This window comes from Hippocampus comes, unplaced genomic scaffold (genome assembly GCF_001891065.2).
Source record: "Hippocampus comes isolate QL1 unplaced genomic scaffold, H_comes_QL1_v1.1 scaffold22, whole genome shotgun sequence".
Taxonomy (NCBI): Eukaryota; Metazoa; Chordata; class Actinopteri; order Syngnathiformes; family Syngnathidae; genus Hippocampus; species Hippocampus comes.
The window spans coordinates 3,927,696-3,944,180 of NW_017806175.1; the positions used below are offsets into that span (position 1 = coordinate 3,927,696).

The 16,485-nt window shown below is 43.6% G+C and overlaps 1 protein-coding gene and 1 long non-coding RNA gene across 2 annotated transcripts in view; one reads left to right on the forward strand and one right to left on the reverse strand.

Annotated features, from left to right (window-relative positions):
• The window catches only part of LOC109532094 (uncharacterized), an 8,798-nt gene extending 1,517 nt beyond the window's left edge, over nucleotides 1-7,281 (forward strand). Inside the window, exons 2-3 of the long non-coding RNA XR_002171309.1 lie at nucleotides 5,338-5,497; nucleotides 6,005-7,281. This is a non-coding gene — a long non-coding RNA (uncharacterized LOC109532094). The remainder of the gene's footprint in view (nucleotides 1-5,337; nucleotides 5,498-6,004) is intronic.
• LOC109531928 (metalloprotease TIKI2-like) overlaps nucleotides 1-16,485 on the reverse strand; it is a 74,455-nt gene that overhangs the window by 13,196 nt on the left and 44,774 nt on the right. Inside the window, exons 3-4 of the mRNA XM_019896465.1 lie at nucleotides 11,866-12,012; nucleotides 8,233-8,407 (exon numbers count right to left, since the gene is read on the reverse strand). Coding sequence (XP_019752024.1) covers nucleotides 8,233-8,407; nucleotides 11,866-12,012 — 322 coding nt within the window. The remainder of the gene's footprint in view (nucleotides 1-8,232; nucleotides 8,408-11,865; nucleotides 12,013-16,485) is intronic.

Sequence of the window (16,485 nt, forward strand, 5' to 3'; positions counted from 1 at the left end):
GGTGTGGTGTGTGTGTGTGTGTGTGTGTGTGTTTGTGTGTGTGTGTGTTTGTACACACACACACACACACACACACACATTTATTCATTTCTTTATTTATTTTTTCCGGAATTTTCAGAAAAGTCCACTTTCATCTCTGATATTTGGACACGTATGGTTTCGCAGCTCAACATTAACAAAAGACTTGAATGTCTGCCCGCGCGTCAATTGTGAATTTAGACAACCAAGTTAGCCACCTGCTTTCGACCCATTTCTGAAAATGCGTGTGAATGAGCCGTTTGGAACGTTCAGAAAATGTTAGAAGAGCCAGAGAGTGAGCACAGATTAGCATCTTCTGCATAAAAAAATGCCTGGCTAAATTGTCATGGGAGGGGGGAGGGGGGTTGGATGTGTTCATGGATCTGCCTCACAAAATAAAACTTTCCTTCTGGAGTTTGGTGACGAAGTGGAAAAGTCGCTAAGCGGGCAACGCTCGAGTAGCTTTTGCGTTGCCGTAGCTCCGCCCTCAGTCGTGGTGGCGCCGAAAGCCATACTGCGCATTTTGCCTGAGATCAAAATGCGCTTCAATTCTTTATCCTTTGTGTGTTTTCGCAGACGAAAGTCAAACTTTTTATTCAGACACTTGGGGAGCATTTTAGCTTGTAAAAAAAAAATAAAAAATCCATATGTCTCCTTGAAATACTCCATTTTGTTGCTGCTGCAGAATGTAATCATCTCCCACGAGAGGAAAGCCGATAACGTTTAGCGCCATGATTGAAGAAAAACAAAACATGCCCCCGTTGTTTGCTTTTTTTTTTCCCTTTTCTTTTTTTTTCTCCCAGCCACAATATTTCCCTGCTGGGACGAAAAGAGTATGAGGAGCAGCTGTTTGACTGTTCGACTAACACACGCACGCACGCACACACACACCCTGCCGCACTTGCTAATGAAAGTTGCAGCTTATTATTCATGGAAGTTCCAAATGATTCTCTTGTTTCCCTTAATGAAAGCCTCGCAGGCAGTTTATTTTTGTTTTGTTTTTGGGTTTTTTTTCCCCCTCAACAGCAGTTTTGTATTGCTGGCTGTGTGTGTGTGTGTGTGTGTGTGTGTGTGTGTGTGTGTGTGTGTGTGTGTGTCTCGCAAGGCTACTCAGAGGGCGACGAGATAAAAGCATGCAGGTATGTAAGCGTGCGCTTGTATACCGTGGCCCCGAACGTTGATTTCATGTCTGTATTTTTGTAATTATTTTCTTCTGTTTGAATCGAGGCCAAGAATGTTGAAGCAGGCAAGTCACGGAGCATTTCTTTGCGGGACCCGAGCAAACACATGATGCACTTTTAGTGCTAATCGCTTGCACATGTGAGCGCACGAAGGAGCTGCATTGATTCGATTTGATTTAATAACAATAAATTTGGGATTCGCGACTGCCCTTCACGCATTGAGCGTTTAAAAAGCGATTCAGTTGTGAGCCAAAACAGCAGCACCTGCATGGCACGCAAACAGTCCCTGAGATGAATTTGAGTGCCGAGTCTCCCGTCTAGGATTAAACCTGACTTCTACACACGCAGGTTGCAGTCGGCGCTATAACGTGCAATTAAAAAAAAACAAAAAACAAATCATTGAAATGAATGCATGGGCCTGATGCCGCACTTCTTCTCCACACCCTGAATGAAGACGTTCAAACTCCCGATGGCAACGTTTGAGAACTCATTTGAAAACAACACACTTGTCTGCTTATAGCGATAAAATCGATGACAAGATGAAACCACAAATTACCCTTGTTGGTTTTGAACGGTGGCCAAAGGGAGGGGAACGCTTGAAAGGAGAAAAGTGGCTTCGAATCGTGACGCACTCGCATGAACGCACAATTACCGCGTGAAAAAGCAAAACATGATCTTGCTCGGGGAAGAGAATGGGAAGAAGAACCTCACCAATAACAGCATTCCTTCTGTTCGGTGCGCTTACAAGGTGTGTCCGTGATTACATCATGTTTTTGGAAAGTTTCAAACAAGTCGGTGATGTCATCGGTCTCGTAAAAGTCAACATGGCGACACTCATGTCATGTCCGCACATTAGTTTTGTCATTGACAAGTAATAATAATCATAATAATACATTTTATTTACAGGTATAAGCGCCTTTCAAGTGGCGATACAAAAAAAAGGAATATTTATACTCCGTTTCTGAAAACTTTCCCAGTATTCTCTTTTGTCATGCACCCTGTAACCTGATAACATGAGAAACCGTCCGCTGTAGTAACCGCCGTCCCCGAAAGGGTTAAGGTCAGGTTGTATGGCGCCACCTGCTGCTACATGCTCTTGGCAGCCTGCAAACGTATTCTAATGGAAGCAAAGTTTAGGATGTAGGCAGAGATTTATTCCCCCCCAACTCCCCGCCAAGTGTAGACTTTCTATTTGATTTGATTTGATCATCTCTTTAGCCGCTGAAAGCAGCGAGACGCGGAAGTGGAGAATGAAAGATGAACTCGGGGCGAAGAAAGAAAGGCAAACAGACGTGGAGAGAGGCTGAGAAAAGCAAACGCGCTCGCCATAAAGCGCGGCAAAGACGGGGGCGAGTGACGTGCGTGCCCGCATGAGAGTGTGTTGCCGTGATGATTTTGTACGGAAAGTAATGCGAAAAGGGATATTTTGATGTCAAGATAAACATTAAAAAACATTTTTATTGACACGCGCGCCTCAATGAATTGCGATATGGTCGAAAAAAAAATGTGTTTCAGTAGTTGAAGTCAAAAAGTGAAACTCAAACACGAAACGTAAAAAAAAATATGACACTGATCAAATCTGATCATGGGTTTTTGACGCAACGCTAGCTTTATTTAAACTTTCTAAAAAATGGTTCGTTTGGGATTTTTGTTAGCTGTATAATCATGGACATTTTTGGAAATGGAACCATGATTTTTTTTTTTCACTGTGTGTATAGTGAATTTTGATTTTTTTTTTTGATTCAACTGCTGAAATCGACGTTTTCCATGATATTCAAACTTATTGTGGTGCACCTGGAGTATCAATATGTATTAATAGTCCATCCATCCATCCATTTTCCGATCCGCTTTATCCTCACAACGGTCGCGGGGCATGCTGGAACCTAAATGCATGTTTTTTGGAATGTGGGAGGAAACCGCAGTACCCGGAGAAAACCCACGCAGGCAAGCTTGCAAACAACTTTAGTGACGCACACCCGCCAGTAGATGGAAGCAACGCTCCACACACATGAGATCAGCACATTTTTAAAAACCGTCTTGGTTCTACAGCTGATAATAAAAGCACAGAAAAAGGCAGAAGAGTGAAATAGAGGATTGTTTATTTTGGTAGATTCAGTGTAATCATTGAACACAAAATGCTCTGAAATGGCCGTCAGTGATTTTTAAGCCTTTCATGCACCCTGTAACCTGATCACATGATAAGCTGTACACTGTAGTAACCGCTGTCCCTGAAAGGGTTCAAGAAAAAAAAAAAAAATTATATTTATAAGCACCCTCATGACGGTCCCCTGCAAGTCAGCATGGCAGAGCTTTGACACCAAAAATTAGCTCTTGGGAAGGGAAATGAAAGTGGCTCAAACAAACAAACCTACATGTGTATTTTGGAGAGCGCCAACTCTTCTTGGCAATGCGCGCGCATCACATGACCGGCCTCGCCGGCATACACGTACGGCGACTGTGCGGAGCGGCGTCTCGGCTTGCGGCCGCGTCAGGAAATTCCACGGGATGTTTTCAATAAGGCGGCAGCCTGAGAGCTGGCAAACGAGGTCCTGCTGCACGCCACAAAGAACAAGACGCTGCTTATCCAAACGCAATTTGGTGCTAGTGCATGAGAGACAGCGTAAGGAAGAAGGCGGGAAGTGAAAGTGGAAAGTGTGCTTCTTTCCTATTTGGCCTTGGTGGTGTTAGAGGACATTCACACGTCTTTCCATGCGTTTCGTTGGTCATCATTAAATAATGAAGACAGTGGAAATAGCGCATAGACAAGGAGAAGCCAGCAATCAAATCCTTCTTTTCCACTGCGCGGTTCTTACTTGGCTATTCGCTATGGAGGATTTTTGTTTTTTTTTCCATTGGCAGAAACAACAAAGTAGCATGCTAATTGCTAGCACATCCATTTTGCATTGTTTGTTGTCAAACAAAACAGGCTTTCCAGAGGCAATGTGTGGTTGTTTTCAATTGACAAATTGTAATTCTCTTTGTTTTATGTTTAGTTTGATAGTAAACTGACACGAGCAGTTGTATAAACCGACTTGAAGCTGATTTTTTGGGGCGTGGGACAAATTGTTTTCTTTCAGCGAAACGGCTGATGATTTTGTGTGAGCTGCCAAACAGTAAAAAATTTTTTTTTAAAAATCGCTCATACCGTAAGGAAGGGGTGTCAAACTCATTTCTGTCGCGGGCCACTTTGGAATTACGTCTTCCATCGGAGGGCCGTTATGACAGTGAAACCAAATAAACGTTTCATCATCTCATCGTGTTATTACTTGTAACACAACAAATTGATGGATTACGAGTTTTGAAAGCAGTCAACTAAAATAGTTTGTTCAATTATCGTTGAAGTGAGTGCAAACAGGGTCACAAAATGATTGCAAAATCTCAACATTATTTATTTATATGTGACAATTTGACAGTGCAAACAGGGTCACAAGATGATTGCAAAATCTCAACATTATTTATTTATACCTGTATGTGACAATTTGACATTTTGGTACAGATTTTAGCCTTGGTCCAGATTTTGGCAAGCATCATGGAAGTTGACACATGATTTGCTTTGGCGGGCCACATAAAATGACATGGCGGACCGGATCTGGGCCCCAGGCCTTGTGTTTGACACCTGTGCCATAAGGCATCGCAGAATTATTGTTTTTTTTTTCCCCCGTGCTTGCTTTTTTTAAATTTAATTAATTTTTTTTTAACCATGCAAGCAACTCCCGTTCCCTGCATTATTTGTGTTTTGTCTGATCCGCCCCGTGCTTGCTTTTTTTTTAAATTTATTTTAATTTTTTTAACCATGCAAGCAACCCCCGTTCCCTGCATTATTTGTGTTTTGTCTGATCCGTTCAATCCGTTCTCAGATTTGTCTGTTATTGAGGTGAGCCAGCACTTAATGATAAAGTGTCACTTAAGCACCGTAAAGAAGTACCATCTGAATGTTGTTGACGACAAGAAGTGACAAGTCTTTCAAATATTATGGCCGACTCACTTGCAAAACATAAGAATCTATAAAAAATAAAATAAAATTACAGCGACACAAATCATGTCTGAGGGCTTGGCAGGAAACTAAAATTGGTGCCGCCCGAGCTGAGTAACCACCGCCTACGCGTGTTTTTTAAAATGCTTTTTTTTTTTTTTCCAGAACAATAACTGCAAGGGGAGAACAACATCCTGTAGTACCAGCGACAGCCTCAAGAGACGAGCGACGCTAAGAAGCAGCCGAGTGAAGTGGTCAGTGAAGAGCTTCGTATGCAGACTGCTTGGCAGCTGCACAATTGAATGCGATGGACACTGTCAGAAAGGTATTCTTTTAAAAATACGATCCTTTTCGCTGCGAGTTCAAATCAGTCTGCAGTTAGCTCCCTTCCCGGACGCTCATATGTTGCTCATCAAGTTGTGTGTGTGTATGGAACGTAGATGAGCATTAAATGTTGATGAGCGCTGTCATATTTACATACACAGCCAGCCCTGCATGGGTATTTTGCGGGAAAACTCTTAGAACGCGTGATGATTAAATGTGACAAAGGCGGTATTTAGTGTCAAAACGAAATATGAATTGAAATTCATCAAATTAGGATTGTCTGTAAATTGTCATTTATTCTGAAAGAATTCTAGTGACTTTCTTATGTTAAGTCACATGAGATATATATTTTTTAATATGTCCCCCACTAGTCTAAACACAGTATTCTGATTAATATCCATTTTGTGGAATGACAATTAAGCCAAAAAAATTTGCCTTTTTTTTAATTTTTTTTATTTATGTGTGTCTTGTATTGCCACCTGCTGCTCAACTGAAACTGACCTAACAGTGCCCACGGCCTCAGATTGCAGACGTCGCATGACCAATCCCCCAACCCTCCCCCGAAAAACAGGTGAGAATCCGATTAAGCATACGGTTGGTAAAGCATGTACAATATGCGGAGGTATCCGGTCGACAAACAGCCTTCTCAAGCTTGCACTTTGCACACAAAGGCACTTCCAGTCAGGAAGGTGTAGGTGTGCAGACCGAGGCAGGGTAAAGATGGATTTCCAATCCGAGCCACTTTATGCACGCGTCGTCACATGGTGCAAAAACTTCCGGATGGGACCTTCGACTGCTGTAAATGGAGACGGTTGTGACTCGGGTGCTGCCTGGATTCTTTCCAGTCAATTTTACTTTGCCGGACTGGTTTCTCACCGAAACGGCAATGAGGCCTAAGTATTTGGGACTGTCCATGTGCAGCGGGGCACAGTCATGCTGGAACAGTAAAGGGCCTTCCCCAAAACCGTTTCCACATTGTTGGAAACGACACTGTACCCAAGGTGACTATAAAAACGAAGAAACCTTAGTGCACCCTGGCTGTTTTATATTCTTGAGCATGTCTGGTTAAGCCCTCAATTCTTACGACACTTCTTTTAATTCCCCCTTCGAAACCGCCAAAGTTGTCTTGCGGTTCATGCAATAAAGTCACTTAAGTACCAACAGACGGGATTTCACTACTTCTAATGTCGTTTGTCAATGGGTGCTTTCGTGGTATCAAATGGATGATAAAACTTCATTGCTAGTTAGAAACACAAACGGCGGGGACTTGTGCCGGACCGTAAAGGGATGAGCCAACGAATACGAGACAGGAAGTGTTCTGATTTGGGCCTGAGAAAGACACATTTAAAAACATTTATTGGGTCCTATTTCTTATCACTAGAGCAGGGGGCCGGGGAGGGGGTCACCAACGTGATGCCCGCGGACGCCACGTAGCCGGAACAACATTGGGGAGTCTTTTCGAAAAGTCGCTGACCCGTCACCAATGATGGGACATTGTGATTTTCTGGGAATGTTGTCGAAGGGATCATTTGAATATGTAAACACTGGCCGGAGATTAACCATTTGAGTGACAGTTTATCATGTGATCAGGTTACCGGGTGCATGAAAGGGTTAATAGTGTCAAATACGCGCAACTGGCCATTTGGGTCGTTAGTAATTCAAACAAAATGGCAGATTTGCTCATTGCGCCTTTGTCCATGTTTCTGAACGTGTTCAACAAAGAGTAGCGCATGGGAAAGAATAATTGGCCTTTCTGTGTGGAGTTTGCATGTTATCTCCGTGCCTGCGTGGGTTTTCTCCGGGTACTCCGACTTCCTCCCACACTCCAAAAACATACATGGCACGTTAATCGAACACTCTAAATTGTCCCTTGGCGTCAGCGCGGATGGTTTTTCGTCTGTGTGTGCCCTGCGTTTGGCTGGCAACCAGTTCAGGTGGTTTCCCGCCAAATACCCGAACACAGCTGGGATAGGCTCCAGCACTCCCCCACCCCCCGCGACCCTTGTGAGGATAAAGCGGATCAGAAAATGGATGGATGGATGATGTCAAATGGTGGACATGATGTTTGTGTCTGAACACACATATGTTGTCATCACTTGACCATTATTTAACATCTAGTAGCACCAAAATGCCCATTTTTTTAGTGGTTTTGCTTGACTTGTAGCATCTAGCTGTTCTCCTGGTCTGCCAATGTTGCCCTCCTGCTGCACGGAACTGTCACAAAATAGTGCTAAAAGTGCTCGCAGTTGTTCTGCTAGTGCGCTGAATTGTCATACAAGTGAGAGACAGTAGCTGGATATCGAATAAATGCTCAAACGGTTTTCCATACAGCGCCATCAAAAGCATTTCACCACCTGCTTGTGGAAACACAAATGTTTATGGAACACACACACACACACACACACACACACACTCGTACGCGCATTCCCCAGGACAAACACAACTCAGGAAATATTAGCAGCATTAGCTAGGAATGCTCATTGAAACAAACAGCAGTTTCTTCAGTCCTGAGGTTGGAATTAGCTGCAATTTAGACGTCCGACTGTACGCGTGTGTACCAGAAGTCTGGGATCCATTGTCTGCTATTACTATCATCCTTTTTTTTTTCCTCGTTCTGGTTTTAAACACTGTTCAACATCAACACACATTAGGACAGAGAGATTCTGTTTTAAAGGAAAGCAAACCAAAACGCCTTTCTGGGGTTGGTTGATTATTTCTCCTTGCCGATCATCTCACCTGCGCCGAAGGCGAAAAAGTAGGTCTGGTTGGGGTTCCTCTGCAGCAGGGCGGATACGCGGCGAGCCATGCGCTCGTTCCGCTTGTAGATGAGCTCCTGGCGGAAGTAGCTGTCGATCTGCTGCGCCGTGGTGCGCTCGTAAGCTGGCAGAGAGCTGTTGATGAAGTGGGGCAGCTGGTTGAAAAGAAAAAGAAAAGGAAAGGGAAAAGGGGATCTCATGGGTGAGGCATTCAAAGTGGGCATTTCGAAAAGGCACTTAAAGGACGTACACGAATTTTCTCAGTCCATTCAGCTATTGTAAATGTTGGTGCGTTGTTTTTTTTTTCTGAATCACTAAGATGCCACAACATGCTGCCAAAATCAAACTGGGAAGTCGCACAATAACGTGGCGCCAAAATATATATTTTTTAATTTTTATTATTATTATTATTATTTAATTTAAACGAAATTCACACAGTGGTGCTCTTTATTCACCAACCTAATCCGTATTGCGCGTTTACGCAGCCGCCGTGGCTGCGCGCCTTCAGATAATGCGTAGCGATGACAGCGACATCGTCTGGGACAACAAAAATTGCTTTCGACACAAAAGGGGAGTGGCCGATGAGTCTCGGGTGTTCAACTTGACACGGCGCTCGCGGTCTACGCTCACAACATGACACTTTATGATGTTGTTTAAGAGCAGTGAATCACCGAGGCGAGCGCAGTGTGGAGTTCCCACAATGCCTGAGGAAGACAAATGAAATGCGAAAGAGTTGCCGGTGAGAGACGGACAACATTTGGCGCGAGTGCAGATGTGTTTCATGTGTTTGAGTTTGACACTGTTCGCGATTTAGTGCGAGCACGTCCCACTCGCTCGCGTCCATCTTTGAGCCGACACCTTCCCGACTTCACGCCGACAGTATATTACCCGCCTCCGAACAGAGGAGAGGCTCACACTTTCCTCGACACAAATGGCCGTTGTTTTGTCATGTATGTTCGACACGCTAGCGCCGGGAAGGCGCGCGCATCTGTTCAACTGCTTTTGCTCACTGACACCTCTGCCGTTTCACACAAGTCGTTGTAAACTGCTGGAGCTTTTGATTTCAAACCCTTATCGGGTTGGTGGATTCAGAAAAGCAGAGAATGATGCCAGTTTTATATTATTAATTTTTTCACAAATCACGTCTGTTTTGTCGAAAATGGATCGCACGGTGCTAAAGGAACTGGTCAGCCACGAAGGAAAATTTGTGTGTCGGTTCATTGCGATTGCACTGCATTAGTGAGTTGCTTGGAACACTTTGGAAAAAGAGTTTAGGTAGATGATGTAACCACAGTTGTTTGCCTTTTTGTCTGGCCTGAAGACAGCTGGGATAGGCTCCAGCACCCCCCCGCAACCCTTGTGAGGATAAGTGGATCGGAAAATGGATGGATGGATATATAAAATATACACACATACCGTATTGCCCCAAATATAAGACGGCCCTGATAACAATATATTTGAGAGAAAGAGCATGCCTCATTCAAATCTAAAGTGCAATCACATTCGTAAATGAATGGCTTCTGGTTTTTGAAATGTAAATTACATCATCATAACTTCTCCTCAGCTGCCGGTTAACCTGGCCGATCTTCGACCCACTTTTCTCCAGATTGTCACTACGTTTCTCCATTTTCTGTTATCTCTTCTATTATTTTCTTCTCTTTTCCTTGTTACCGCTATTTTTTATTTTTCTTCTTCGTGGCAGGGGTTCACTTTGGGAAGTCAAGTTCAGCATTCGCTTCAATGATATCTGGCGCCATCTAGCGTCGTGAATGGGTATAATGTCTAGACCCGGAATATAAGACGACCCCCACTTTTTCAGTCTTATTTCAATGCAAAAAAACACCGTCTTATATTCGGGCCAATACGGTACATACAGCACTTTAAAAATGTGTCCAATTGCAGCTATCACCTTATGGTGTACCAGTACATAAAATTTGTGCGGGCAAAGCGTGTGCAATACTGTACGAGCTACTTGACAATTCATTGCTGACCTGTTTTTAACATGAGTGGCTATGTTGGAGGTCTCCAATTTGGATCCAATCAGTCGCTCACCTGCAGTTCTTCACGTGAACTCTCTTTTTCTCTCTCTCTCTCTCTCTCTCTCTCTCTCTCTCTCTCTCTCTCTCTCTCTCTCACTCTCACTCTCACACACACACACACACACACACACACACACACACACACACACACGCGCGCGCGCACGCGCATTTAAAGCTCCAGGCGTCTGATAGCTCTAACATGTGCTGCAAAACTCCAGTACATGTCATTTCATTATGGCCCAATTGCTCTGATTTAAAGGGCATGAGGCCGCCGACGGGCCACTCAAGTGAAAGGAGAGCTGCAACAAGCTCCTGGGGGCCGACTGAGTTAGAAAGACGAATGGACGCAGACTACAAAAGTGACACGAGGGGGGCCAGAGAGATTTTTTTTTTTCTTTCTCGGACTTTCACACTTTTCTGCGGGTCTCCGGCGTGAATAAATTGTCAAGCTAAGGTTACATTGTGTGTTGGGTTTAATGTGTCTGGTAAAACCTGACTTATGGTGAGTTTGGGAGTGTTTTCGAGATCTGTTGACAACATTTTGTGTGTGTTGTGTGCTGCATGTTTTCGAAGCTGTCAGTTACATTCGTGTCTTGTAAAATGCCGTAAGCTATTTTGTTCATTGTCAACAATTTCTTGGCAAAGGGCTTCCTGATTCATGTCCCTTGAGTCTTTTATTAATAGCTTATATGTCAGTGTTACGGCCCGTACAAGTTTAGAACCCCCCCACTAAAGAAAGCAAAGTTTATTTTGACATTAAGATGCTTCACAGATGGAGTGGAATCTCATGACATTTGCATTCATTTTGAATTAGAGATGCGTGGTGAGCGAACATAGATCCTGGTTGCCTTGGAAGGGGGAAAAAAATACTCATGTTGTTTTTGTGTGTGGTGAGCTTCTGCTTGTGTTTAAAATAAGCAAAAAAAAATACATTTTCAGCAGACTGTGTGTGTGGGTGTCCAGGCACCAGCACAGCCATTATCCGGCTTTGTTCTGACGCGGAGGTCAACATGATTGTTTTGCAGTTATTTTTGTTTTTGCATTGAAAAGAAACATGAGGACATGATTTATCCATTTCACATCAGAGCTAGTTAACTAAAACAACAATCTTACACAAAAATCAGCTCCAGCTCTAACTTGGCACATGCTAACAATATGATGACAGTTAACAAAAAAATATAAAAATGACACATCATCATAGTGTTTGTCGAACAAAAACAACTTTTTCCCCACTTTTATGACAACAGTAAAAGGACTTATTTGTCTGTCAGAACATTAGTATGATAGCTGCTACTTTGCTCTTCAAACTGACGATGCTAGCTAGTTATCTGCCTCAGTAGCCGGTGTACAGGATGTATTTCACCAAATGTAGACAAGCTCAGTCTTATTTTGTTGTCAAACTTCAATTTAAGCCATCGGTGTTTAGACAGCGCTGTATAAAAAATAGTTTTGACTTTACGGCTCCAACACAGCCTTGTCGCGGAAACGAACTCGCCATAGCTCCAGTTTGTATCCATTGGCAGATACAAAGTGGCCCCGCAGAACATGGGTGAGAATGAGTCGAGCATGCAGACCTGCGAGTTGTCATGGTTGAAGATGATGGAGCTGAGGTCCCCGCAGTTGTAATGCGTGATGAGGTCCTCGGTGGTGTAGGCGCCCTGCAGACTGCCCGCTCGGACACCCTCGTGTTGCAGCAGCGTTTGGTTCAAGGCGAATAGCACCTGTGGGATGGTAGCATGCAAAAAGATGAAGATTTTTTTTTTTTTCAACCGCTGAAATCTGAAGCATTATTATTGTCTTCGTTGTGTTCTTGACGCTAACATTAGCTAGCTTAACATTACAAATAACTGAAACTAGAAAAATAAGACTATAAACTTAAACTAGCGGATGTTACTCAATTAAAGGAATGAAATGAAATTTTTGCATGAGCTCGTTCAAGTCAACTATATATAGCGAAAATTTCTTAAATGAGGTTTCGGAGTTGATTTGAAATGGTTTTATATCAGCTTGGCCGGTGTGATAACAGCTGTACTTTATGGCCATGTGGGATATTTGGTTGCAGTTTTTTTTTTTTTCAATTATCTTTTGTTGAGTGTTTATTGCACAACACTTTTTTTAATCTTGGGGGTTAGAGAGAGAGAGAGAGAGAGAGAGAGAGAGAGAGAGAGAGAGAGAGAGAGAGTGAGAGAGATCTATTTATCACTGAGGCAAAACACAAAATGGCTCATTGGAAAGTAGTTTTTTTTTTTTTTTAATTAATACAGTTTGTCAAGAGGAAACTTTGGGTTAATTTGTCCAAAATTACTATTTGGCCTTAGCTGTGTTCTCTGTCATACATAAAGGCGAAACCAATTGTGGATCGCGCACCAACGTTGCTTGTGCAAAAGAGGCCAATGTCGTTAGCAATTTGTAATGTCATTTCTTTTGATGTCAACTGCAGGTAAAGTCTGTCGCAAAATGCACACCAGTGCGTTTCTAGTGTAGGGTGGAGAAAGTTTGGAGAGAGCTCTTTGAAACGGTTCTCACTGTCATCGGGGGCGTAGTAAATCTACAACGGCCATTAATAGCAAAAGTAAACCCTCTTTAAAGAGAATTTATTGCATGCAGCCGGCGTTTAGGCGCAGAGACTCTGCATGATGGGTCAAATCGAAGACCCCCCCCCCCCACACACACACACACACACGCACACACCCTCCACCCCCACCACCTCTCACCGACTCCTGCAGCGCCATGCCACATGCAATCGGTCTGACACGTGGGCCAAAGCGGGTTGAGGGCCGCTGAGCTCGCCCCTCCAGGAACCGGAGGCCCACGTGAAGCCCTTTCACACACTTCTACATTGCACCGAAACTGACTTGATGACGCCAAAATGACTCATCTCGTCATAACTTCAAATCTCAGTTGGCTGCGGAAGGCCAAGAGCCGTCCAAGAAAGTCAACGTTGAGAATGTAGATGATTCGCATCGCAGCTACACGGTCTGATACAGCTGCTCAACGGATTTAGCCCGAAGACGTAATTTACACAATTACATGTTGCTTTCACAACCGGACTGAATACCCACCGGACACATCATTAGGTACAGCTGCACAGTTGTAATGAGAGCCAGTACAAAAGCATTAGCAAATATTGTACCTCTCACCGAAACTGATACGGTAAATCCAGAGTCAGTCTGCGAGGACGGTCTGGAGCCCTACCATGAGTAGCCGAAGGGGGGGAGCTACTTGTGGTTTTTTTTGTTTTTTTTTTTAATCGCTCGTTTATATTTTATTTGGTTAACAAAAATGTGTGATCTATTTGTTTGTTAAGTCATTGGTTTTTATGAACTATCCTAACCTTGATTTTTAGATTTTCTGTCGTGGTGCGGACCAAGCCAGCAGTTGAATCATAATTCATTTACATTTTGACATTTTTTGCTTTTAAAGAGAGAAGGAAATTACATTTCTTAATCTCATTCATTGATGAATTGACAAAATAATTGACACATTAATGACTTATTTGAAGAATGGACTTCATTGACGAGGGCAGTAGTTTGTGTGTGTGTGTGTGTGTGTGTGTGTGTGTGTGTGTGTGTGTGTGTGTGTGTGTGTGTGTGTGTATGCGCGCGCGCATGTGCTGAGTCTGTGTTTCTGGTGTTGTGAAATGGGTCATCTCAACGACATAGCATCTTTTTTTCCAGCCTGGCTTTCATCAAACCAGCTTCTTGCAAAAATGTTTTCCTCATCAAATAAAAGCTCTAAAGGAAGTCATCTCGACAGTCGAGTGCACACTGACCATTTCAATTCTTCTTCTTCTTATTATTATTTTAGTCCAGTAGTACAACCAATCATGAGTGGAGCCCCAGTTCGTAAATATTTAAGAATCATTCACGCTAAATAAAGTGTACATGCATTCCCAACGATTGACCTTGAAGATTAAATATTTGGCAGCGGCCTCGGGATCAAGTTAGCCAACTTACACGAGGACGTGGCAAACGCGAACGTTTATCTCTGTATTTACACGTACACATAAGTCTGCTCCCCCTTGATGCTTTCCTTGAAACTTCAAGAAAGGGCATTTAAAATGAGTAAAAGAGACAGTAAAATGTGACCGAATTGTACAATATGATGAAAGGCTTGTTTTTGAAGAGCGGAGCATATGCTGCGCAGATGGAAGTGATGATCTTGCAGGATTACCGAGTGGCCGAGAGTTTGGGTTGCTGGTTTTCGCACGCATGCTGGCTGTTATATAAATCAGGTGCAAGAAAACAAACAGAGGCCTTGCGCTTATTTATTTTCACTCTTCTTGCTTTTCGATGTTGGAGCCTCCGTTTGCTGAACGTCGTGTGTGTGATGCTCATCAAAAGACATTTTTGGTCCACATTTTGGCCAAATTCTCACATTTGGATAGCTACTGTATTTTCCGCACGATAAGGCGCACCTAAAAGCATTCAATTTTTCCAAAAGGTGCGCCCTATAATCCGATGCGCTTTATATATGGTGTTACAGTTTCTTTATATTCCCCATTGAGTTGTTTCCCTGTTCGTGTTCCGCTGCCATCTAGTGGTGATTATTAGCAGGAACCAATTGTAACCGAAAAGGGTTCTGCCCGACGCTAATTGACATGTGCATTCGCCAACACGCACTCCAACAGACAACTACTTGGTGAGCTCTGTGCAGCCATTATGAAACGAAGATAACACCAAAAGCATCGTTAACGACTGACTAAACGAAGGAAGAAGGAGACAAGCAAGACTTCTAAGGAAATTTGTGGATGCGAGCCCGCGACGTTTGTGTGCCTTTTTGTTGAAACAATAAAATAGGCCATTCATTGAAGGTGCGCCTTATAATCCGGAGAAAATACGGTACTTGAGCAACAGCGCAGGTTCTTTTTACTTATTGTCGATGATGTTCTTAAAAGTAGGAACGGATCACACACGATCTTCCCTCTTTGTTTTTGTATCAAAGCGACAACGCGACAGCGGAATGTGTTCTCAATTTCAAGCAGGAGGCCCCAAATCACATGGATGCAGTCGCTTATTGTTATCATCATCACGGATATATTCAGACTCCTTTGGTGACGCCACCGTGGGACCCTCCGAATCTTTTCTCTTCGTTTTTTTATCTCGCCGTCATTTAATCAGGCGCCGATAAAGAAAACCAGGGAGGCGCGTTCCCCTCGGCCGCTCTCACCTCCCCAGAGAGCCCGCTTGTGTTTCACGGCTTGAAAAGGCTTCGCTGGACCCCTGACCCTGAAGACGTGCTGCGTCCCTCTGTGGGTGGAAGGCGAAGGGGGGGGCGGGAGGGGTTGGTTCGCCCCACCCTGCAGGGCCAGAGTGAGGGTAAGGAGTTGAAATAGCATCCAGGGCAGCCCCGAGAATAGGAGATATCGGTGCCGGGTTCCCAGCAGCTCCAAAACGTCTTGTGTGAAAGTATTGTACATTCCCATCATGACCACAGCGCAGAGGCATCAACTAAACGAACCGTTAAAACTTATCCCAGCTGTCTTCCGGCAGTTATCCCAGGTTGTTTCAGGGTTTTATGCTGCTGATCGGCCGATACCGATTCAGATCACATGGATGATCCGCCCACTAATTCATTCTTTTTAGGATCAATTTTACTGTCAAATGTTTTGGGTTTTTTTTCAGTGAGTAATTGATTCATCTGAAGTTTCTATCCATATTTCCATCCCTTTGTAATACAGAAACTAAATTATTTCAAATCGACGGTGCAGAAACTGTCCACACACATTATAGTCAGTTACTGGAATGGGCAAGGGAACACTCCACTGCTCACGGGATATTCTCGAGCTGTCTGCAGGCTGTCAAGGACAAGCTGCAGGTGATTGTTTATTGTTTTGTTTTGTTTTTGTAATCGGAAATGAAAGGCATTGATCGACCTACGACGATCACTTATTCATCCACACCGATCGCGATCTCTTGAGAACGCTTACCTTACCCTTCTCACCTGTCACACGGACAACAAATCACTTTTTATGTTGAGTCAAATACTGCACGCCTTACAAGCCCAAAATCCTCAAATTTGCCACGTAAATCCGACTCCAGTGAAGTCAGGTTCCCAGAGTCCCACATCTTTCCAAGCATACCGTACCGATTTCCTACCGTGCGGATGCCCTAAAAGGCGCCTGTAGCCAATCCCATCAAACCTGAAGTATCTCACATGACTTCACGTACAATTCACAGTGGCATGGGGGGGGG